Source organism: Lissotriton vulgaris, chromosome 11, assembly GCF_964263255.1.
Source record: "Lissotriton vulgaris chromosome 11, aLisVul1.2, whole genome shotgun sequence".
NCBI classification, from domain to species: domain Eukaryota; kingdom Metazoa; phylum Chordata; class Amphibia; order Caudata; family Salamandridae; genus Lissotriton; species Lissotriton vulgaris.
Genome location: NC_141699.1, coordinates 909,354,932 through 909,380,443, shown reverse-complemented (window position 1 = coordinate 909,380,443; position 25,512 = coordinate 909,354,932). Strand labels below are relative to the sequence as shown.

The window sequence follows — 25,512 nt, the reverse complement described above, 5'->3', positions numbered from 1 at the left end:
CTGATCCATATTACCAACCCTCCTGAGGCTCGCCCTCTTACTGAAGGGACGGCCGCCACTTGGTAGGTTCTATATCCTATTCTATGGACCTGATGCGTGGCCCAGGTTTCCTGTAGCACACAGATATCAAATGTGTTAGTGTAACTATTCCAGTCAGGGTCACACATTTTTGTACCAACTCCAGCGATATTCCACGAAACTAATGTTATCAATGGGGGTCTCTCTTTTAAACAATGGGTACTAGATTTAACAATGGGAAGTAGATTTTCATCAACAATAGTACAGATGTTCACGTACCTATCCACAAATAACTCACTATTGTCACTATCTCCTTTCTTTGAGTCACGAGGCCTCGTGGTTACTTCATGGCCATTCCCTACCATATTATTACTATTGCAAACTTTTTCGCAGCCAATCTCCTGGTGATTAAATGGTATATTCACCCCCCCACTCTCCTTAAAAGGTGTAACATTAGGTTTGGGGATTACATAATTTAATGAAGATACCTCAGGTCTGGTGGTCAATGGGATTACCTGTAGTCAATCAACTGACTCAAGACAATCAAATTGGTTGTAGGAGAAGAAATTATGGGGATGATGGATTTGTCCTGACCAACCTCCTCCTTGATGCCTCCTACCACGGTGTCTTACCATAGTCCACCCATCAGTCCTAGAATGAAAATGGCCGGGTGGGTAAAAATGTGTTAGTTTAAATGGTTGTATGGTGGTGGCTGGGTCTGGGTTTGGATACTTCCAATTACAGATATAGTTAACTATTCTTGGATTGTCAAAATTAATAACTATGCTATCCCCTTCTATGTCTTTCGTCAAGTAGCCCACCCAGGGTACTCGCCTGATGCTTAGGATGTTGCCCCTCAGGTCAGGGGGTAACGGCCTATTAATATTTAGCCATTGAGTCACCCTTTTCCAGAGGTAAGATGAGCTTTCCAACTCCTGTTTGCCTAACTCTGGCACTCCAGTCAGGATTGCCACAAATGGACAGACCTCCGGGGGAAGATTGAGTACATCCTTTGCCTGATCTTTAGTCTATTTCCATTTACCACCCCCGTACTACCTATTGTTGTGCTTGGTGTACTTTGCTTTTGTGGTTTGTTGTTGGGTACATCTCTAGGTGTCATAGGGTCCCCCACATTTGGTTTAGGTGCTGCTTTTTCATTTGACACTAGTGTAACATCTGGGTTTTTTACAGACATAGCTGTTGACAATGTTAATTGCGGATTAATACTAGACTTACTCTGTGGGTTGTCTATTATCTCCATTATATCCCTTTCTATACGTTTTAAAAATACCTCTATTTTACTCAGTCTCTCCTCTAATGGGCGGAGTATGTGTCGTAGTGCTTCAAGTATGACAGTAGAAGCAGAATCCCCCCCCTTCTGCGCCAATCCCTGCTATATCCTTGTTTTTACCAACAGCCACTTCCAGACTAATATTAGGTGACACAGGATTCTTAGGACCCTTCTTTCTCTTACCACCAATATTGGTGGTAGGCCCTTGTTTGTTCTTTGAAATAGCCCCTGCGTTCACCCCTTTCTGCTGCCTGGTGTTATATACTTTAGCTTGCTCAACAGGTACCGGTGCGGCACGAGCATTAGGTAAGTTATTAGGTGATTGTAAAATAGATTCTGAGACAATTAGAGAACTACCCTCTGAGGCATTCAATATATCGTTATTAGTATTTATATCCACAATGATTTCATTACTTTGGGAACCAATAGTCTCTCCTACTGTTTCAATTCTGTCTTGGGAAATAGGTGTTTGAACATGTGCCGTTGGCCCGAGAGAAGATCTTCTTGCAATGGCCAATTCCTGCGAGACCCTCCTTTCCATAATATTTATACTTTCATCCACCATGCAGTTCATTCTTTTGATGAATTGGTCCATAGCTCCCGTAAAAGCAACAGTGTCACTCTTCCCTTTGCTTTCCTTTGGAGGCATTATACCAATGGTGGTGGGGTTTGTATATGCGGGAAAACAAGTTTAAGAACTAATTAAATTTAAACAGTACTCACAAAATAAAGTGAAGCAGAGTCAAAGGGGGTGGCCCGACCGACCACTGCTGTCCACTGAGGGCCACAGAGGGCCCGGGCTTCGCCCGGCACCGCCCGCGCGCGTCCGCGGTGCGGGAGGCTTGATCCGATTTTGTTCACCTGTGGGGCGTGTCCTGGCGGTAGCACGCCTCTCAGCAGGCCAAGAGGTTTGTGGGCGCTGTAGTTTGCCTCACCCTGTGGCTCCTTTGACCCCCAGCTGCGAGCGTTTCCCGCGAAGCGGGAAACGCGAGATGTGGCGAAGGGGTCCGCACGGACTGCAGGGGAACGTGGATTTCTTTCCGATTTCGCCCCCTCAAACTGTCTGCAGGTCAGCACGGCGCAGTTCACTCCCGCGATGCCAGAGGCTTGATCCGATTTGGTTCACCTGTGGGGCGTGTCCTGGCGATGTCCTGGTGGTAGCACGCCTCTCAGCAGGCCAAGAGGTTTGTGGGCGCTGTAGTTTGCCTCACCCTGTGGCTCCTTTGACCCCCAGCTGCGAGCGTTTCCCACGAAGCGGGAAACGCGAGATGTGGCGAAGGGGTCCGCACGGACTGCAGGGGAACGTGGATTCCTTTCTGATTTCGCCCCCTCAAACTGTCTGCAGGTCAGCACGGCGCAGTTCACTCAGTCAGATTAGTGTTGAGTGATATGAGGTTATCCGGGGAGGAGATTTTCAGATAACGATGTGAATCATCCGCATACATATGGAAGAGAATGTTAAAGGAATTTAGAGCATTCGCTAATGGCTCCAAGTACAAGTTGAAGAGTATAGGAGATAGAGCGGACCCTTGGGGGACCCCCAAGGACACTGGAGAGGGCTGAGAGAATGGTTTGCCTTGAATCTTTGGGATCTGTAGTGGAAGAAGGACGAGAACCATTGCAACAACCGATCAGAGAGGCCCATTCTGTTCTTCAAAATGAATAGGAGGTTGTCGCAATTGACCGTGTCAAACGCAGAGGAATGGTCATGGAGGAATAGGAGGCAAGATTAATTTTGGTCAAGCATTTTTAAAATGTCATCCATAACGTGAGTGAGAGCCAATTCTGTGCTGTGCCAACTCCAAAAGCCAGACTGATGTTGGTCCAGGAGTTGGAAATTCTCGATGTGAGCACAGGGGTGTGATTGGATGCATTTTTCTAGGAGTTTGGCTAGAGAGGGGTTGTTGGAGATAGGGCAAAAGTTGTTAAGGTCAGCACTATCTGCATTATTTTTTCTTTAGGTGATACTTGAGCTGCTTTTAGGCAATCTGGGATTGTGCCTTGTGACAGTGACGCGTTGACAATCTTTGTCCTGATGGGGATGACTACATCCTTGATTTCTTTGAAGATGGAAGGTGGCAACGGGTCACTAAAGTGATTAGCTGGGTTGATACTCTGAATAATCTGGTTAATGTCTCTTTCACTGAGGGGAGTAAAGGGCCCCATGAGCCATTGTTCTTGGTGCTCAGGCTGAGCTTGCCTCTGCAGACAAACTACAAGTAGAAACACAGAAGAAAGACCGAACGGTTGCGCCAAAGCGAAGGAGGATGCCCACTGACTTGGCCTTAGCCCTACCAGCCTGTCCACACCTTGAACCTGCAGAAGCGAAACTCAGGTGTGTCCTTCAGCCAGGAACCTCTAGAACCCAGAGGACCTGCCCTGCCTTCCAAAGAAAAGACTGTCTCCCGTGAACATTGGATTTGTTTACCCACAGACTCCAGCTCAGGCAAAATCTGAGAGTCTGCACCACTGAACTTGACCCCACAGCTCCAGCGGCCCGACACCACGAGGATTCTACCTGGTGATCCAGACGAGAGATCCAATGATCCCCGACCTGCCTCAAGCCCCCAGAGGAAGCCTGCAGCCACAATCCAGAAGGTCCCCCCAACCGCTACCAGGCACTGGTAAGAAGATCCGACCCTATAAGACACCCCTACACTTGACACCCCACGGCCTTTGGGTGACCAACGGACTTGGTCTAGTCAACCACCAGTATCCCAACTTACCTCTCCAAGTGGTGGTCGCACCCAGAAGACCTTTGTCCCCGTGACTGCAGTGTTTTGCAAACCGGAGAATCCTCATTGAAAGTAACAGGGCACCCGACGACAAACCAGCATTCTGCACCCGGCCGCCCTAGTGCAGCTGAGAGTGTAGTTTTGGTGCTAACTTGTAACCCCCATTTGCCTTGAGCTTAAACCCAGCAGCTTTGCTCCCTCAACTTTGTCGCCTGCTCGTATGCAGCCACCAACCGGAGGACCCCTGACCCCTAACCCCCATTGGATAACACTGGGCCTCAGCCCCCTTACCAGGCCGCCCTCGTGCCGCTGAGGGTTTAACTAAAGTGCATCCTTGACCCTGGGTGAACCCGGAGTCTAACCCCAGAAACCCAACTCCCACAACAAAGTACTTACCTGTTAACCAATAACACTATTTCCTCCCTTGGGATAACGTTGACTGTTTTTCTGTGAAAAAGTTTTTAAGTGTGGAGGTTGAAAATCAGTCTCTAAAACTGTAACCAAATACCCAAAACGCTTTTACATACCTGTTTACAGGAAATGTCCCAGTGCAGTATCCAGGTATACTACACGGTGTAAGGAAAGTAATCTGTAAAGTAATCTACTGGACATCCTATTGAAAAGTCATTACAAATTATATGTACTATATTTCAAAGCATTGCATTAGCAGTGATGCTACTGTATTCAAACTAAAGTATATACACCACTAAAATTCAAACTGCATTATTACTGCAAACTATAATTCTTGATTGATTGATGCTTTATTTCGATAAAAAATATCCTAAAAGCATTGACAGCACAGTAAAAGACCACAATCTATACATCATTCATATTGCTGATCATTAAAACGTGCTTAAAAACCGAGAAAAGCTACATAAAAAGATGCAGGTAAAAACACTCATTAGATATGTACCGAAAGCCTTTTTGATCGGATGGACCAAGTCCATCTTAAAAATTTGGACACACCACATATAAAAAGAGTACGGGAACACTTAAAAAACTTACCTGTGCCAGGCTTGCATTGTTCAAGAAAATAAACTATAAAGAATATTGTTATACAAACAAAATTGGGCTGAGTTCAGTCTGAGTGTGTGACAATCATTTACTGATTGAGTGAGTACAACAAATGATTGACACTACCCTCTGACGAAGCCTTACTGCTCGCCCACACTACCACAAATAGAGAGTAAGGTGATATTTCTATTTACCTCTGCCTACCTTTGGGGTACCACTGGACTCTGTGCATACAATACCTCACTTTGGTATAGTATATACAGTGCCAGCTTCCTACAACGATGAACCAGTAGGGGAGGTGATGGCAGATCCTGCCGCCCACTGGCAACTGGTGGCCCAGAAAGGTTGGACTAGGAAGGCTTGGAGGCTGCTGTAGGAGGCATTGGAGGACTAGCCCACCCGCTGGCCCCATACACCACCCCCCCCACCCGACGCTGCGTCCCAAGTCCCCGGCCGCGCAGAGGCTGGGTAGCTTGCACAGGCCTGTGGCTCTGGGCGGAATGTGGTGGGGTACCCCTTCCGTAGCCACAAAAGAGGCAAAAGGCAAACTGCATGGGTTAGAGGTGGCAGCGAGGTCCAAGGATCTGGCCGTAGCCCTAGAGTCCTTGAAACCCTTGAGTTCGTTGTCCATCACGCCACCAAAAAAACGATGGCCATCAAAAGGCAAGTCCCCGGAGAAGCCAGTGGACCTAAGCCAAGGTAGCACCTCAGGGCTACTGACGTTGAAATGATTCTATCCAGAGTCTTGGCGGTATCCAGCCCACACCGGATGGTGCATTTCGCTGCGTCTTGATCCTCTGCAACAGCACGGGTGAGCACGGTCCAGGCCTTCTCCGGGCACTGTGGAAGCACTTGCACAACCGTGTCCCAAAGTGAGTGTGTGTGTGTGTGTGTGTCTGTGTCCAACTTGATTGATTCCCCATCTGGGGGAGCTGTAGGGAATTGGCCTTTTGAGGTCAGGCTTGGACCACCAAGCTCTCGGGGTAGGGAGTCGGGAGAGGAAAAAGCGGGTCTCTAGGGGCCGGGCAGTGGTGGTTGTGTCGGGCACCACCTGTCCACAGGAGCCCCTGTGCTGGGCTTGAACCAAGTGCCCAGAAGAATGTCAGTGAGGGCCTCATTAAAAGGTAGCAGGGGCTCCGTAGAGGCTTCTGCCAGCTGAAGCACCTCAGTCAGGAGGTTAGTCTTGACTGCCACCGTAGGAAGCTAGAGGCCCAGGGCCTCAGCTGCCCTACGCAACACCACAGCGTAGGAGGCTCCCTCATCCACAGCCACAGTAGGGGGAGAAAGCATACCAAGGTCTGTGGAGGTATACTGGCATCACTCATCTCCTCTCTCCAGTCCGACTCTTCAAATTGGTCTGCAAGAGGGTCCCAGTCCTCCTCACTGGCTGCTACTCAGGGCAGTAGAGAACGTCAGGAATGAACAGTGGGACAAAAGTACCCTCCCGCGCCAGTACTGGCGTTGTTCGTTGTTAGTCTGGCGCCGTGTCCAAGTCGGGGTGAGGCTGGGGTCGATGCCAGCATCGGGGGCATTGCCACTGGAATCGGCGCCAGGGATGGTACCATGAGGTTGACAGACAGCGGTACGGATCCAGGCCCTGCAGCACCAAGGCCGGAGCGGCTGGCATCAAAGGCCTAGAGCCCCCAGTCGAATCTTACGTCAGCGTGCAGAGGTGTCTTCTAAGTAGACACTGAAACATCAGCCTGGCGACCATGACGCCGAAAGTGGAGTCGACCAACGCGCAGGGGTACTGCTGCAAACAAATTTCTACAGATCCAGTCTGACGCCTGAGGTAATTCTAAGGTAAGGAATCTATACTGAGTGGTCTCTTTCAGATTAAAATATTTAATCATTTGCATATTTATGCTATGAATTCTTATTTTAATATTTTTTCAAATTATCAAGAATGCTTAGGCAAGGGTCCCATGCTTCCAGTAAGTACTCAGTAGAGGTCTCCGGATTTCAACAGTTATTCTGTGGGGTCCCAGGTTATACAGTAATGATTAAGCAGGGTCCACAAAGGTCAAAAGTCTAAGAACTACTGGCTTAGGTGATACCACAGCAGCTCCAAACCGCATGGTACTGGAAATCTCCGAAATAAATACTGTCAAAGTGTCCTTTTGAAAGGAATAAATAAACCTGTAACAGAAAAGTGCCAACATTTGGAAAACATTCCTGCTGTGTATGTCCTTGTGTATTGCACAAGTTACTACTTGTGTAACGAGATATCTGTAAGAGATATTAGTTAGTGATAGATTCCTTACCTTAGAATATCCCCATGCATCAGACTGGATCCGGAAACTTTTGCGTAGCAATACTCCTGCACGTCGGTAGGCGTCGTCCGCGGCAGTCGTCCGCGTCGTTAGCGCCGGACTGACGTCGCCGGAGTACTTAAGACGCCGCCGCCCTCGCGCGCTGACGTCAGTTCTTATACACAGCTTTTCCACGCCAGATACGCAGAGCCATGATAGAACCAAAACTGGTGCCATGAAACTAGGGCCCTGAAAGGGGGTGACCTTAACCCTAGATATCGGTTCGTAGAACGGGGAAGATGGGTGGGTCGGTAAGGAATCTATCACTAACTAATGTCTCTTACAGATATAGCGTTACACAAGTAGTAACTTGTGCATCTGAAAGAGACACGTTAGTGATAGATTCCTTACCTTAGAATAGATACCCCAGCAATAACAACCCCGGTGGTAGGTCTGCGAACCATTAATCACACCAGAAAGTCCTGGAGGACAGAACGGCCAAAGAAGCCATCCCTCCGGACTTGGCTGTACAGGCAGTCGTGTCGTGCGAACGTGTGCGAGGCCCACGTAGCTGCCTGACAAATGTCATGTAAGGGGGCTCCTTGGCCCAGGGCAGTAGTAGTCGCCGTGGCCCGAGTGGAGTGGGCCCTCAGACCAACAGGAGGTTCCTTCTTAGCCAAAGAGTAACACGCTTGGATGCACAGCACGATCCACCGAGAGATGGTCCGCTTGTGCACCGCCCGTCCTTTCTTAGCGCCCACGTAACCAACAAAGAGTTGGTCAACCACCAGGAACTGGCGTGTGCGATTCAGCTAGTAAGAGAGCACACGTTTTGGGTCCAGACGGTGGCGCCTCTCTTCCTCTTTCGAGGGATGCGGAAAGAAGGTGGGCAAGGTGATGGACTGCCCGATGTGGAAGGCTGGGACTACCTTGGGCAGGAAAGAGGGTTTTGTCTGCAACACAACCTTGTCCGGATGGACAGAAAGGAAAGGAGGTTTAGAGGAAAGAGCCTGGAGCTCACTCACTCTCCTGGCAGAGGTGATGGCAACCAGGAAAGCAGTCTTAAGAGTAAGAAGACGGAGAGGAGAGTTATGAAGCGGCTAAAAGGGAGTGCACATCAAGTAAGTTAGAACCAGGTTTAAGTCCCACTGGGGCATCACAAAAGGAACAGGAGGGAACATATGAGTGATGCCCTTTAAGAATCTGTTTACAATGGGGGACTTGAACAAAGAAGGCTGATCAGGTAGCCTTAAGAAGGCTGAACGGGCAGAAAGGTAGCCCTTGATAGTGCCCAGAGCAGAGGACTGCTGGGCAAGAGAAAGAAGGAAGAGGAGAACCTCAGACAGAGGGGCATTGAGAGGGTCCACAGCCTTTGCTGTGCACCATGCCACAAATCTGTTCCACCTGCAGGCATATACCGACTTTGTGGAGGGACGCCTGGCTGCCAACATGACGTTACAGACTTCAAGAGGCAAGTCAAATGGCCTCAACTGTCGCCGCTCAATCTCCAAGCATGGAGGTGGAGACTGGACAGGTTCGGGTGGAAGACCGTCCCCTGCTGCTGCGACAGAAGGTCCTCCTGAAAAGGCAGACGAATTGGGGGATCGACTGACATACTGAGTAGCTCTAGATACCAGTACCTTCGCGCCCATTCCGGAGCCACAAGGATGACGTGGGCCCGGTTGAGCTTTATTTTCTTCAGCACTCTGGGCAGAAGTGGTATAGGCAGAAAGGCGTACAATAGACCGCAACTCCACTCGCAACGAAAAGCGTCCCAGAGCGAGTGCCGCCTTGGAAATTCCAACGCACAGAGCTGATGACCTTGCGCGTTCTCTTCGGTGGCGAATAGATCTAACCAAGGCTCTCCCCACTGCAGTAAGAGGCCTTGCGCCACGTCCGAGTTCAGAAGCCATTCATGATCCATCATGCATTTTCGGCTGAGTTTGTCCGCACTGGTGTTCAGAGAACCTGCCAGGTGTTGAACCACCAGGGTCACGCCCTGATGTTCCAGCCACTGCCAGAGGTCCAGAGCCTCCTGGCATAGGGTCCACGACCCCACCGCGCCCTGTTTGTTGCAGTACCACATGGCGGTGGTGTTGTCCGTGAACACCTGTACTACAGTCCCCCGGACAGAGGGGAGGAATGCCTTCAGTGCTAGACGAATCACCCGCAGCTGCAGAAGGTTGATATGGAGCCGGGACTCCGCCGGAGACCAGAGGCCTCTGATCTCCGCCTCTCCCATGTGGCCCCCCAGCCCTGGAGGGACGCGTCCATCACAACTACGTGCTCGGGTTGGGGAAGGGAGAGGGACCTGCCACTGATCCAATCGCGGTCCGTGAGCCACCACTGCAGCTGTCTCGCAGTGCCTTCCGAGAGCACGACATGGTCGGACAGGTTGCCCTGATGCTGGGCCCACTGAAACTTCAGGTCCCACTGCAGAGCTCGCATCTGCCACCTGGCGTGATGCACCAGAAGGATGCAGGAGGCATCAGCCCCAGAAGCCGCAGCGTCAACCTGACCGAGACTCGGGATAAAGGCTGAAAGATTGGAATCAGAGCCTGAATATCCCGGACTCGCTGTCCGGGAGGATAAACCCGAAACTGCGCCGAGTCGAGGACCGTTCCGATGAAGAGGATCTTCTGAGAGGGGCACAGGTGTGACTTCGGCACATTGATGGAAAACCCCAGCCAGTGCAGGAGGTCCGCCGTTGTTAGGAGGTGGCTGACGACTGTCTTGGACGAGCCCGCCTTCAATAACCAGTCGTCAAGGTAGTGGAAGACTGAAACCCCTAACCTGCGCAGATGAGCTGCGACCACCGCCATCACTTTCGTGAACACCCGTGGGGCGCTGGTAAGGCCGAAGGGGAGCACGGTAAATTGAAAGTGCTTGTGGCCTACCGTGAACCGCATGTAGCGCCGGTGGGCCGGCAGGATGGGGATGTGGTAATAAGCGTCCTGCAAGTCCGACGCTACCATCCTGTCTCCTGGGTCCAGGGCAGCTAAGACCTGAGCCAATGTCAGCATTTTGAACTTCTCCTTCCGTAGGTAGTTGTTGACGTTCCGTAGGTCCAAGATAGGGCGTAGGCCCCCTTTGCCCTTCTTGGGTACCAGAAAGTAGTGGGAGTAACAACCACACCCTACTTCTGGCCCAGCAAGGCGCTCGATGGCCCACTTGGCCAAGAGGGCTGTAACTTCCTCTTGCAGAACTTGCAAGTGATCCCCCGACACGCGGTGGTATTGCAGTGGCATGGCTGGAGGGGTCACCTCGAAGGGGAGGGAGTAGCTTCTTCGGACGATTTGCAGCACCCACGTGTCCGACGTTACAGTGCGGCAGTGGAAATGGTGACAGCGAACCCTACCCCCTTTGGCGTCACATGGGCCTGAAAGTACGGACTAGGAGGGTTTTGAGGCGGATGCTGCAGGGGAAGGTGTGGACTGTCCTCGTCGTTGTCCCCGACCGCCGCCATGGCGATTTCCACGGCCGCCACCGCGCTGTGCACTAGTCTGCGGTGCGTGGCTGGCAGCACGTGTGGGAGCGCAACTTCCTTGGCCACGAGCAAAAGGCACCAGTTTGCTGGCAGGGGCCGAGAGGCCCAAGGACTTGGATGTAGCCCTGGAGTCCTTAAAACGCTCAAGCGCATGGTCTGCCTTGTCGCCAAAGAGGCGACGACCATCAAACGGCATGTCCAGAAGGGTGACCTTGACATCAGCCGAAAAGTTGGCGGTCGTCAACCAGGCGTGGCAACGAACTGCCACCGTCGTTGCCATCGCTCTGCCCAGTGAGTCCGTGGTATCCAGCCCACATCGGATGGAGTAGCGTACCACATCTCGACCCTCCGCAAGGGCTTGGGCGAGTTTAGTCTGGGCCTCCTCCGGACATTGTGGCAGCACGTCTGCGACCGTGTCCCACAGAGTGTGGGTGTAGCGGCCCACGAGGCATGCTGTATTGACTGACTGCAGTCCCAAACTCAGGGACGAGAACACCTTCTTACCGAATTGTTCATACCTCTTGGATTCCCGATTGGGCGGAGCCGTCGGGAATGCAGTCTGGGAAGTAGAGGCCTGGATAACCAGGCTCTCGGGGGTGGGGTGGGTGGACAAGAAGCAAGGGTCGCCCGGAGCCAGGCGGAGCGTCTGGCCACGTTCCTATCTACAGGCTAACCTGTAGCGGGCTTGGACCAAGTGCCCAAAAGAACGTCACACAAGGCCTCATTAAACGGCAGCAGAGGCTCAGCCGAGCTTGCCTGCGGTTTAAGGACCTCAATGAGGAGGTTAGTCCTCACAGCCCCGACAGGGAGTTCCAGGCCCAAGGCCTTGGCCGCCCGCGTCAACACTACACTATAGGCAGCCCCCTCCTCCGTAGCCACGGTTGAAGGGGAGACAAAACCAGTGTCTGCCGAAGTGTCCAGTCCACTGGCATCCCCAAGCTCACATGTCCAGTCCTGCTGAGACTGGCACTCCTGTGCCAGAGGGTCCACAGACCCCTCCCAATCTCCCTCGTCACCCATCACCTGAAATTCAGGTTCAAAGGATGGGCCGGTTCGTGGAAATAAAAAAGTCTCCATACGACGTGGAGAGCGGCACCGCTCCAACGCAGGACCCGAATAGAGGGCATGATCCGGGACGGCGTCGCCAGGGGTGACACTCTAGGGGCCAGCATCGGTGAGGTCATGAGGTCGACCGGTGACAACCCGGATCCGGAAGCGGATACAGTGGGGGCCTGCGGCGCCGGGACCGAAGTCGCCGGCGGCGTCGGGGCCGGAGCACCCGACCCGCTAGGCCCCCCAGCCGGGACCGCTGGGCCCGAATGCGCCTCAGACAACGGCGGAGGAGGGAGGCACCTCATGGCCATGAGGTACCGCTCGACCTCCTCAGGCATCGTATCGTGCCCAGGGACCGGAAGGTGTGGGGCAGACTGCGGCGCCCGCGACTCCGTCGGAGCCGCGTGGGTGGTGTTACCCGAACCCCCGGCCGCGTCGGGGTGGGTCGGAAGAGCGATAACGCCTTTCCGACCTCTCATGCCTCTTACCTGAGGATCTTGATCCCGAAGACCGATGCCGACTCTCGGAGCTACGAGGGCTCCGACCGTGCGACCGGTCCCTCGACCTCCTGTGGGACTGGTACCTTGAACGGCACGGGGCCGACTGCCGGATCTCAAGTCGCTTGCGGGACCGCTCCCGCCTAGCCTTAGACGTCAGGGCCCAGCAGTCGGGGCATGTTCAGTTGTCGTGGTCGAGGCCTAGACACTGAAGGCACCGGCGATGGGGGTCGGTAACCGACATCATTCGTCTACACTTGGAGCAGGGATTGAACTCGGGCATCCCTAAAGGCACCGCAGGAGTGGAACGACTCGAGAAAAAAACAGATCAAAAGATCAAAAAAGTTTAGTCAAAAAGTGACTAAGGGGTAAAGCTTCTACGGATCTGCGCTAGCTGGCGTGGAAAAAAGAAGAACCGACGTCAGCGCACGAGGGCGGCGTCTAAGTAGTCCGGTGACGTCATTCCGGCGTTAACGACGCAGACGACTGACGTAAAGCCACGGACGACGCCTACCGGCGCGCAGGGGTATTGCTTTGCAAAAGTTTTCGGATCCAGTCTGACGCCTGGGGATATTCTAAGGTAGGGAATCTATCAGTAACGTGTCTCTTTCAGATACAATAGGTACTAAGGAATCTGACCGCTCTCTTGATATTCTCCTCTTCTCACTGCGTTAGGAAAATGAAACCTTCTCGTTATGACTTTAGTGAAACAGCTCTGGAGAGTATATTTTTCTCTAGGACCTATATTTGCCCATCAGAATCTCGAGTCAGTTTAGTCTCTATATCACGGATGTTCTTGGGGCACATCGGATACAAAAGTTGAAATAGAAAAGATGAAGCTTTCTAGAATATCAAAGGCAACTGCAATGACGCAAGATATGCAGCATGGCATCAAGTCTAAGCATTTCAGAATGTCAGTTCAAATTTATTTACGTTTAGAAAAAAGTATAAAAATAAAATAAAAACGTACATAAAATATTACTCTCCCCTGCCCCACTCGACCGGATTGTCTTTCCGAAACCGTCTTCCCAGCGAGCACTACCATAACCGCTCTGCATAACCAGTTACTTTCATTATTTGTCCCCATAAAGCACCACTGCAAGTCAATCCATTATACATAGCTTTAAGCCCAACATTTTGAGATCACCATATTTCCAGTTCAAAGTTTATTTTACAAACTTAGCAAGAGCACATGCGACATCCAAAAATTCTACATTATTCAAAAGCGCAAGTGCTTCAGCTCAATGAGAAATATTTTATAAAAAGTGGTTTTAAAAAGCACACAATGAATCCTATAAAAATGTAAACAATCTAATAGGAGATGAACATTAACATTTTGAAATCCTAGACCACACAATTGCTTTCAACATTCAAAAGTGCATTAAACTTCTTAGGCTTTAGATAACGCTCATTCAGGGCAGCTTGACATTTAAGGTTTGATGAGTGTAACCGGGCGTAGTTAGGGCGACTACATATGGGGATGCTCTCTGGTTCTTGCACAATTTCAGAATTTCTTCACAAAAAAGAAATAGGCATGTCCTCTGAAAAACTCCAGCAAACATGCGAAAAAACACAATGAAAAATGCCCTAACTCTCAAAAAACTCCACAGTGCATGATTTAGCAGATGTAGAGGCATGGGGAAAAATAACTGGCACTACAAGTACAGGTGGTTTATGGACCTGAAATGTATAAGCACATGGAGCCGGGTCCAAGGTTGGATAGTTTCACCAGAGAGCCATTATGTATAAAGAATAGATGTCCATTATTCCTTCTGATCAGTTGTAAAACAACTCCTTTAAGGAATCTGTAAAAGTAAATAACCACTAGAAAGTAGGTTTACAAAATATCACATTATTATTAAAATCATGTCAGCTGGCTGCTAATAGATTTTTTTTTTTTTTACATTTTGGAAAACTAATGAAAGGGACTCCAAACTAAGTACACAGCAAAAACATTCAGTATGCATTCAACATCCTTTAGGAAACTGAGAATCTTTTTTCGGCTTGTCCTGTAACCCTGACATATCTTACCTGAGATTTGTCCTTTTCCAGCTTCTTTTTTTGTCTGACAATATCTTCAAGATGGTACACTGATTTTGCTACTACTGGATCAATGTTCACAAGATCATGAGAAACTAATGATGTTTCTTGTCGCAGCATCCATTTATAGAATGGAAGGCCAAGAGGGAGGTCCACCTTTAAAAAAAGGGAAATGTATTTGGTAAAATGCTGAACTCTTTCAAACCCAAGGCTTTTGAGCTTTAATAGCCTTCATTTTATTGTAGTTATAACAGTTGCAAACAGACATTAGGTGAAGATAGTTAATGCCACCAGACTACAATAGAAAACCAACATCAGTCAGAGATGGTGACTGCAATTATTGGTCCATTTCAATTACAGTGCTTAAACCAATGACTTGTTTTTCACCAAGTTGAACAAACCATTCTCAAAGAAATATTACCCCACTTATTTTTTTAATCAGGCACTGCCTGATTAAACTGTCTAAAGCTCTCTATCCCCCATTTGGACCACAACCCTCCACTAGTGCCCCATCTCACCTAAACCATCACATATCACAGACAGTCCTCTGAATCCATCAATCTTCTATCACAGATCAGCAATCACAACAAAGACTAAATATATATATATATATATATATATGGCGGCGGCAGGCTTGCTGAAATAAACACGAAGGATTAAGCACTACAATTTGGGTCCGTTCTTTCGTCAGCGTGGGGCTGGGGCTGCTGCCTTAGCCGGTGACGAACTTTCGTGTATATATATATATATATATATATATATATATATATATATATATATATATATATATATATATATATATATATATATATATATATATATATATATATATATATATATATATATATATATATATATATATATATATATATTTTTTTTTTGCAGTTTTATATAGTGAGAACTTGACCCGAACCGAACCGGGTATCAGAGCGCTTTACATAGCACCAGTTACGTTACACAAGGACACACATTAATTTTTGTTAGGCACAGGAAGCTTAAGTGATTTGCCCAGAATCACAGGAGGTTTAGCGACATTAGCATGACTCGAACCGGGTTCACTGGCGATCACTCAGGTTGCAGCTTACGTTGGAGGTCATTGAGTTTTCACCCGCTGTGTCAATCTAGACAGATGCCAGCCACACGCGAGTGTTGGCCATACTCCAATAAGATCAGATTAGCTTGACCTGCCAGACCAGCATTCTTCCAGATGAGCACACAGACAAGATACCTATCTTTCGGTAACATGGGTTCTAGTAGAGACTTCAATCTAGCTACAGATTCCTCACCTCTTGAATATTCCCCAGCCATCAGGCTGGCAGTACCTCTGCACTGCAGTAGGTGGCACAGTGCAGCTCTGCCCGGACACCGTTCTGATCCGGAAGTGACATACGGATCCTATATAGGTGATGCTCCTGCATGCCGTTAGCTGCTTTTGAGACTGTCCCGAGCTCCAATAACAAATTTATGAAAATTGTCATATTAAGAACCGGGAGAATGAGAGAGAGTGAGGAATCTGTAGCTGGATAGAGTAACAGAAAGAGCAATACCGAAGGTAAGTAACTTGTTCTTTTGATAGAGACTTCTAGCTCTTTTTGAATAGATACAAAAGCAGTACCTTCCAAGGTAGTAGGTCTATAAACTGGCTAGGTCTAAAATGTCATACAGGACCGAGCAGACAAAATGCCCCTTTTGATTTGCCTGACTGTGGAGGCTGTACTACTTGGTCAAAATGTGCATCAAAGCCCACATTGGTGCCCGATGGGTGGCCAAGACAGGCACTCAACGTGCCAACGCAACATTAACAGCTTTGGCCATGGTGGAATGAGCCCGCAAATCTTACATAGCTTGCTTTTTCACCAGTAAACAGCAGATTTTATTGCAGAGAACAATACATCAGAAGATGGTTCATTTTTGCACTGCTTAACCCTTCTTTACTTCAAGAAACCCTAAAAAGAGATGATCATCCACTCAGTGCTCCTTAGCATGTTCGATATAAAAGCTCAAGGCAAATTAGGATCCAAACGATGCAGTCTCACTTCCTCTTCAGAGGAATGAGATGGCAAAAAGGACGTTGGGAAAAATCAATGCTTGGTCAACATGAAAAGGCATCAGCACTTTTCAGTTGAAAGGAAGCTGGGGTCATCAAAACCAACTTATTTCAGAAGAAGGTGGTTAAAGGTGGATTTACACAGAGAGACTGAAGTTTACTCAAAAGTCTAGCCGAGGTTTTGTAATAAGGAAGTTTGTCTTTAATGGTAGAAGACTCAAGGAGAAAAAGATAAACAAGACACAAATGTGGTGGAATGTGAGAACTAAGTTCAAGTCCTACTGGAGCATTGCAAAGGATTTTGGCTGAAACAAATGTTGCAAACCTAAAAACAGCATCACAACTGGTGATTTAACCAACAAAGGCTGATGAGACAGCTACAGGAAGTCTGAAAGAGCCGTTCTGCAGCTCTCAGCAGCGCCCAAGGTAAGCCCTAGCCGGGCTAGGGAGAGCCCATGCAATAACACTTTAGACAGCTTTACCTGTAAACTGTCAATTTTTTGGGTGCTGCACCCACCCACACATTTTCCCCAAGGGCTGGCAAATACTGATTTTGTGAAGGGATGCCAAGATGATATCAACGACCTTAGTATGCAGGTTAAAGGATGTCCACTGCTGCAGCTCAATCTCTAAGCATGTAGATGCAAAGTGAGCAGGCCTGGGTAGAATATCTTGCAAGCTGATGCAGCAGAAGATCTTCCTTAAGTGGCAGCTTAATTGGAGGACAGATGCGCATATGCAAGGAGTTCCGGGAACCAAACACTTCTGGGCATATGCCAGGAGTTCCGGGAACCAAACACTTCTGGCCCAATTTGGTACCACTAGGATGACCTAAGACTGGAGAATAATGATCATCTTTATAACACTGGGTAGAAGAGGTGGTAGCAGGGGGAAATAGTCAGAACACTGCAATCTTAATCATGTGTTTTCCGACTGAGCAAGCTCAATTACACTTGCCTGAACCGTGTATATGCCTTAACCAAACATGTGTGTGATTAAGGCAGTGTGCGATCTAGCTGCTGCAGGCAGCAGGGACGGAAGCAGGAAGACCTTGTAAGGAAGAGAGCCGTGGTGAGGTAAGTTGGGCTGGGCTGGGCTGGTAGTTTTTGGGGCTGTGGATAGTTTTCTGGGGTGGGGGGAGGGGGGCGGTTTTATTCAGGGGGGGCAGGGTAGTTTTCTGGACTGGAGGGTGTAGTTTTTTGGGATGGGGGTGTAGAGGGTAGTTTTCTGGGCAGGAGGAGTCGGGTAGTTCTCTGGGTTGGGGGTTCGGGGATAGGTTTCTGGGTAGTGGGGTTCAGTGCGGGTGGGGTGTTCAGGGCTGGGGGGTCAGGGGTAGTTTTCAGGGCTGGGGGGGGGGGGGGGTCAGGAGTAGTTTTCAGGGCAGGGGGCAGTGTAGCCTTCAGGGTTGGGGGGGGGGGGGTCTGCGTAATTTTCAGGGCTACCGGGGGGGGTCATTTATTTTAAATTAGGTGTTCGGGTATTAGGCCTAAGGGTAGGGGTTGGGGTAATTTTAGGGACAGCATTGGGTGGGAAGGGGTCGGGAATAGTGTTATAAAGACAAGTAGTGTTCAAGAGTTAGGGACAGGATGGGGGTTGGGAGGGGAGTCTGGAGACCAGAGGGTGGGGAGGGGTGAGTTTGTAGCTTAGGGCGGGGGTAGGGGGTGTCACAACCTTAGCTTGCATACCTCTTTACCATTCTTGCCTTTACCACGAAATTACGTGGTAACGGCCTCCGTGGTAAAGGAATGCGTGGTTAGGATGCATTCATGGTTTAGGCTGCTTGGTAGAGGCATGCATAGTTTAGCCATGCACGCCTCCCCTATAAAATTGAGTTATCTTTGACTTGAAAACAAGTACTCTGGACTTTTACCTCTCCTTTGCCGCTTTGAAAACTCCTGTGTACAGAAGTGCTGACAATGTATGTTCTCTGTAATGCTGAAAAGACCCAGCCATGGTTCTCCCCATTGCTGGACAACTACTTGTATCACCTCTGGGTGTAAGTGGCATTCATGATGCAATGTAATGTAGGGTGTGTAGGAAGGTACCTCCTGACTATGGTTGCCCCCAACTTTTTGCCCTGTGTTTTAGCTGGTTTTTGACATAGTCGACCTGGGATCCTGCCAATCAGGACCCCAGGCCTACTGCTCTCTCTTTAAAATGGATTCCATGTACCCTAGGTGCATTTCCAATTGGTACTGGGCCACCCTATCAGACCCTGTAACTCAGGGCATGGGTGTACCCAGGGCTGCCAGGGGCTGCAGCATGTATTATGCCACCCCTGGCTGGCCTCTTAAGTTTGACACAACTGGCTGCATGACAGCTGGGGCAAAGTCGTGTAATCACCCTTTGCTGTAGATATAGTATACCTATATCTAACCCTAAAATGGACACACAGATTCCTATCAGTCACTCCTATGGCAGGCCTTAACAATCCTGAAGGCAGAGTGCTTGGAATCGTGTGAGATGGTGCTCTGGCATGAGCTGAGCCTGTCTGCAGCTTGCGGAACCAAGTCCTAATAGCTGTTCCATGATATCGCATACCATATACTCTTAAGTGCATTATAATCCTCGCGGTTAAATGCTATCTTTGGTATTGCTTTATCAAAACATGTCGAGTAAGGTGTCATACGAATTGGAATACTAACCCCTCGCCAATTCTGGCGACGGGGTTAGCATTCCACCCTTCTAGAGGGACACAACATGTATGTAACTGTGAACCCCGGTTAAAGTTAACTGAAGCCTTAGCTCTACAAAATGGATGCTGCCACCACAGACACAAGTCTGACCTCCTACAGCTGGGAGTCCTTCCAGCGAGGGGAGCCTGGACAAAGGGTTTCCTGTCAGGGGCGGTGCTAGCACCGTCCCAGACATGGTTTTGTGTATCCTGGGTAGGCAGGGCTTTTCAGGAAGGTGACTGCTGAGTGGCACCCCGGTGCTCACTACGCATAGGCCAGTCTGAACCAGTTCCAGGGGCACACCAGCCCCTGGCCTGGGGAAGTCCGGCATGGGAAAGGGGTGTAACCACCCCCCACCTAGTCCCACCCATAGGCAGGACCTAGTCACCGGGTCAGCCCCCTTTTTTAGTATAAAGATGGGAGCGGGCCCCCTGTTCAAATTAGATCATCTTTGGAATCAAGACCAGACTTTCTGCGAAAGGCATCAAGATTTCCTTCTTCAAGATTCTCCCTTGTGGCTAAGGAGTAGTCACCCTGCATCAAGCGGGCACCATCCTAAGAACACTGCGGTCTGCTGTAAGTCCTTCTTCACGAATCAGACGACCCAGCTCGACGAGACCCGGCTTCCCTGGCACCTCTGACCTCTACTCACCTCTACAGCAAAGCTGAGAACTGTGAGTGCGACGAGACCTCGAGGGACCGACGATCGCCAAGACTGCACGACTTCTTTGCAACAAGCCCACCGTGTGCTCCACTGGTGAGTGCTTTGGGGTCCGAGAAGCCCCAACCCTGAGCAGCTCCAGCACCGAAGATCAGCCCTCCAGCATCTCCACGATCTGCGTGGGGCCCTTCTGCTTTTGCGTGCTCACCGCGCTGTGTGGCTACTAGCCGGCTGGCTTGTGGCCTTCTACACGACGCCCGACGACATCACTGCTGCTGGTCTGGTTGCTCCAGACTGGCCCTTGCTTCCTTCTTCAAGAGAGGCACCCCGGACCCTCCTGGTCCACTCCAGACGCCATTTTGAGTCCACCGCGTGGGCTTGAATTTGCCAAGGCTTTGTTGCCCAATCCTGGGTCCAGCGACGCCGACAGCTTCATCCATCGTGGGACAGCTCGCTCCTCCATCCTGGTCGCCGACAACGCCTCCTGGTCCGTGAGATCTGCGAGCACAGCGTCACCCACTCACCTAGTCGAGGTGACTACCATCCGGTGCCCTCCTGGTGCCACCTGACTACTGGCTAGTAGTCACGAACTTGGTCCCCTCTGCTTTCAGGTGTCATCTTCCTTCGATCCAGGCTTGGATCCATCGAACTTTCTTCACTGGTCGCCTGCCAGCAACTTCTTTCTTCCAGGCTCCGGGTCCGTCTACGAGGATTCCCGACGTCTTTTGAGACCTATGCAGCTGCAGCCCCTGGGCTAGGTAACTTCGGCATTACGGTGCCCCAGCATAGCCTCACTATCCAAGGGTCAGAATCCACTTTCGTTTTCCTCCCACCAGGTCGGGTTCGCCCGAGAACACTAACTTTGTCTTTACTAGCTACCATAGACTTTGTCCCGCATCACGCGTGAGAGTGCACACTCTGCACCCGAGTCCCCTGGGTCTCCTAGAAGTAATCTGAAGATTCTATAGTCAAGATCTAGCGCTTCCAAAGCCTATTAGTACTGTACTTACCTGCTAGTAATTTCGCATTCCACTTTCAGAGTATATGGTTTTCCGTGCCCCTCGGGCATTTGTATATACTGTGCTAACTTAAGTATTTTCGTAAGAGTTTTGTTTTGTGCTTAGTACCCTGTCCTCATAAAGAGTACAGGGCTGTTGTGATTCTTAATAAATAACTTGTTTATTTTCATAACACTTGTGTGGTGTCCTTTCACTTGATGTTCAAGGGGTATATGTGTGGTAAACAGCTGGCTTAACACGCCCTCTCGAGTCTTTAGCCTTAGACTGCTCGTATCCACGCTACTAGGATAGCTGGTCTATAAGGTTGACTTACAACCAATCATCAATAAGGGTTGCTGGACTGATACATAGTGTTCACTAGAATAGTGAGCACTGCATATCAGGCCACCTTCTCACAGGGTGCACTTGTATAGCGCGACTATCACCCAAAGGGTATCCTGGCGCTTAGATTACAGGGCAGCGGGAGCTAGTTCTTGTAGCCGAGATTGAGCACTGGCATTTATAGATTCCGCCAGGTGGTTCAACACCAGAGAGATCCCATGGTGGACCAGCCACTTCTAGGAGTGCTATGCCTCTTGGCACAGGGTCTATGTCCCCCCTGAGCCCTGATGATTGTTGCAGTACCACAAAGCAGTTGTGTTGTCTGTGACCACCTGCACCAGCTTTCCGTTGATAGAAGGCAGGAAGGCATTCAGGGCCAAGCAAATCACCCTACATTTAAAAAAGTAGATATGGAGTCGAGTCGCCATCAGACTTCTGATTTTTACCTCTCCCAGAAGACCTCCCTCACCTGATAGCGAACCATCAACGACCACAGTCAGTTCTGTGTGGGGTAAGTAGAGGCATCTGACACTTACCCAATCACAGACTAGTAGTTGCCGCTGTAAATCTTTTCCAGCCTTCTCCAAATTTGGGCACAATCTGACGGATTTACCAGATGTTGTCCCCATTGTAATTGCTGGTCCTACTGTAGAGCCCATATGTGCCATCGGCCATGCAACACCGGCAGGATCTAGGTTGTCAAAATCTCAACAGCCTCAGAGTCATCTGCACTGAGATCCAGAAGAGAGGGTGAAACATCAGGATCACAGCCCGATGTTCTAGACTCCACGTTTCATGAGAACTGCCTGATAACATATATAGTGAATGGCTCCAGAGAAAGGGAGTGTCTGAGAAGGAGTCAGGTGTCATTTCGGCTCATTGATAGTGAAACACAATGAATTCAGGAGGCGAGCCATCATCTAGAAATGTCTGAGGACTACCTGGGGAAAAATAGCCTTCAACAGCTAGTAGAAGAGGTAGGGGAAAACTCGTATCTTCAACCGCTATTGATGTGCTGAGACAACTGCTGACACTTTCATGAGCACCTAAAACTGAAAATACTCCTAGTCTACCGTGAACAACTGGTAATGCATGTGGGCCTGCATGAAAATAAGTTCAAGTTCAAAGTTGCTTTATTCGAGTTTTTTTCATAAAAGCACATACGATCCCAAGTATAAAAACATTAATTAAGAAAGCACTTCAGTTAAATAAGACTTGGATAACAATCAGATAGTTTAAAACGTAAACATCGTTTTCAAAATATAAATTTACAGATAAAAATTATCAAGTAAAAAACAGACTAACTTTTGATACAATAAAATACAACCAGCTGCCTAAAAACCTGTCTAATGGTCCATGCCCATCCAAGGAATTTGGCTGTAGCTATTACTAAAGGCAATAAAGTGCTAGTGCGCATGATTCTTAGAGCTACAACACTACTAGTGGTACCTAGGTTCTTACACACTGGTGATAGCCAAATACGCCTGGGTTCTGCGTAGGTCTTGCAAGCAAATAATAAGTGACCAGTTGTTTCCTTGTGTGCTCCACAGGCTGGACAATTGCTGATAGATGAACCCCCCGAAACCAGGGGAAGGGCACCTGCTTTGAGTTGGAAAAGGAGCTTCCGGTCCCTTGGTGTAGATATGGCATCCCAGTAAAGTTCTAGGCTGGGATTTAGCTTTGCTTCTAGGAATCCTCCAGCCATAGACGCTGCACTAGTACCTCTCCAATTCCGAGCGGCCACCTTCAGGTTCAAAGCTGCAATCTTTACTTCAATGTGCAGTGCAGACAGGACTTAAGCTAGCATGAGCATCTAGGATTTGTCCTTCCGCAGGAAGGTGTTGAGGGTGAAGATATAAAGATATAAAACAGGACAATGCATCTGTCCTTCAGCACAGAGGGCAGAACACCCAGTTCTAACAAGAGGCATGAACTCTCTCTATGGTCTCTTTTGCCAAAAGGGGCTGCACTTTCTGCTGTAAGACTCACAGACTGCCCCACTGGTTTGTCCCTTGTCCACTTGCCCGTTGTGATGATCTGCCAACCCTGGAGGAAATACTGGACATCGCTTCCGACAGGGTGGTTGTGCGTAGGCATGGACACATTAAAGCAGTGCTGTGGTTGCAGCTGGTTAAGTGTCTGGAGACTGAGCCGCACATTTGTCCCTGCGGTCTTCTTGGTCTCTGGGAACTGCAGCCTTGGCCACCAAGGGTCTCAAAAGTGTGGTGTGCAGGAGGAGGGGTTTGGCTTTGATGGATGGAGAAACCTCTATCATAGCCACGAAGAGGACAAAACCGCCGGTGGAACTGTGTTCTCGTAGAAGACAGGTCCAAGGAATGTGCTGTGGCTCTACAGTCCTTAAAACATTCCAAGGATGAGTTGACTTTATCCTCAAAATCGCAAAATCCATCATAAGGCATGTCCATTTAACGCACAAGTTACTACTTGTCTAACGATATATCTGTAAGAGACATTAGTTAGTGATAGATTCCTTACCTTAGAATATCCCCAGGCGTCAGACTGGATCCGGAAATTTTTACGTAGCAATACACCTGCGCGTCGGTATGCGTTGTCTGCGGCTCCGCGTCCGTCGTCGGCGTTGTTAGCGCTGGAATGACGTCGGAGTACTTAGACGCCGCCCATGCGCGCTGATGTCAGTTCTGATACACAGCTTCTCCGCGCCAGATACGCAGAGTCATGATAGAACCAACACTGGTGCCATGAAACTAGTGCCCTCAAAGGGGATGACCTTAACCCTAGATATCGGTTCGCAGAACGGGGAGGATGGGTGGGTCGGTAAGGAATCTATCACTAACTAATGTCTCTTACAGATATATCGTTACACAAGTAGTAACTTGTGCATCTGAGACACGTTAGTGATAGATTCCTTACCTTAGAATAGATACTCCAGCAATACCAACCCCGGTGGTGGGTCTGCGAACCAATATCACACCAGAAAGTCCTGGAGGACGGAACGGCCAAAGAAGCCATCCCTCCGGACTTGACTGTCCAGGCAGTAGTGTCTTGCGAACGTGTGCAGCGAGGCCCACGTAGCTGCCTGGCAAATGTCCTGTAAGGGGACTCCTCAGCCCAAGGCAGTTGTTGCCGTGGCTCGAGTGGAATGAGCCCGCAATCCAGCAGGGTGCTCCTTTTTGGCCATGGAGTAACATGCCTTAAAACACAAGATGATCCACCGCAAAATGGTCCTCTTGTGCACCGCCTTTCCCTTCTTCGCGCCCACGTAACCAACAAAGAGTTGGTCATCCACCCGGAACTGGCGTGTGCGATCTAGGTAATAAGAGAGCGCATGTTTTGGGTCCCGACGGTGGAGCCTCTCTTCCTCTTTCGAGGGATGCGGAGGCTGAAAGAAGGTGGGCAAGGTAATGGACTGCCCGATGTGGAAGGCCGTGACAACCTTGGGCAGAAAGGAAAGTCTTGTACGCAATACCACCTTGTCCGGATGAACAGAGAGGAAAGGTGGAGTAGAAGAAAGAGCCTGGAGCTCGCTCACTCTCCTGGCAGAGGTGATGGCAACCAGGAAAGCAGTCTTCAGTGTAAGAAGACGGAGAGGACAATTATGGAGCGGCTCAAAGGGAGCACACATTAGATAAGTGAATACAAGATTCAAGTCCCACTGGGCCATCACAAAGGGAACAGGAGGGAACATGTGTGTGATGCCCTTCAGAAATTAATTAACAATGGGGGACTTGAATAAGGAAGGCTGATCAGGTAGCCGTAAGAAGGCAGAAAGGTACCCCTTAAGTGTGCCCAGAGCAGAGCCCTGCTGGGCAAGGGAAAGAAGGAAGAGTAGAACTTCAGAAAGAGGTGCAGGGAGAGGGTCCACAGCCTTTGCAGTGCACCATGCCACAAATCTGTTCCTCCTGCAGGCGTATACCGACTTTATGGAGGGACGCCTGGCTGCCAGAATGATATCACAGACTTCGGGAGGCAAGTCAAATGGCCTCAACTGCCGCCGCTCAATCTCCAAGCTTGTAGGTGGGGACTGGACAGGTTCGGGTGCAGGACCGTCCCCTGCTGCTGCGACAGAAGATCCTCCTGAAGAGGCAGATGAATCGGGGGATCGACTGACATGCTGAGTAGCTCGGGATACCAGGATCTTCGTGCCCAGTCCGGAGCCACAAGGATAACCTGGGCCCGGTCGTGCCTGATCTTCAGCACTCTGGGCAGAAGTGGTATAGACGGAAAGGCGTACAAAAGACGGCAACTCCACCTGCGAAGAAAAGAGTCTCAGAGCGATAGCCGCCTTGGAAATTCCAACGTGCAGAACTGATGACATTGCGCGTTCTCTTCGGTGGCGAATAGATCTAACCAAGGCTCTCCCCATTGCTGAAAGAGGCCTTGCGCCACTTCCGAGTTCAGACGCCATTAGTGATCCATCATG

General features: G+C 49.6%; 1 protein-coding gene across 15 annotated transcripts in view; it reads right to left on the bottom strand.

Annotated features, from left to right (window-relative positions):
- TRIP12 (thyroid hormone receptor interactor 12) overlaps nucleotides 1–25,512 on the bottom strand; it is a 1,206,981-nt gene that overhangs the window by 59,942 nt on the left and 1,121,527 nt on the right. For all 15 annotated transcript variants that reach the window (XM_086944059.1, XM_086944047.1, XM_086944048.1 and 12 more), the window contains one exon: nucleotides 14,379–14,543. In XM_086944059.1, the coding sequence (XP_086800185.1) occupies nucleotides 14,379–14,543 (165 nt within the window). The remainder of the gene's footprint in view (nucleotides 1–14,378; nucleotides 14,544–25,512) is intronic.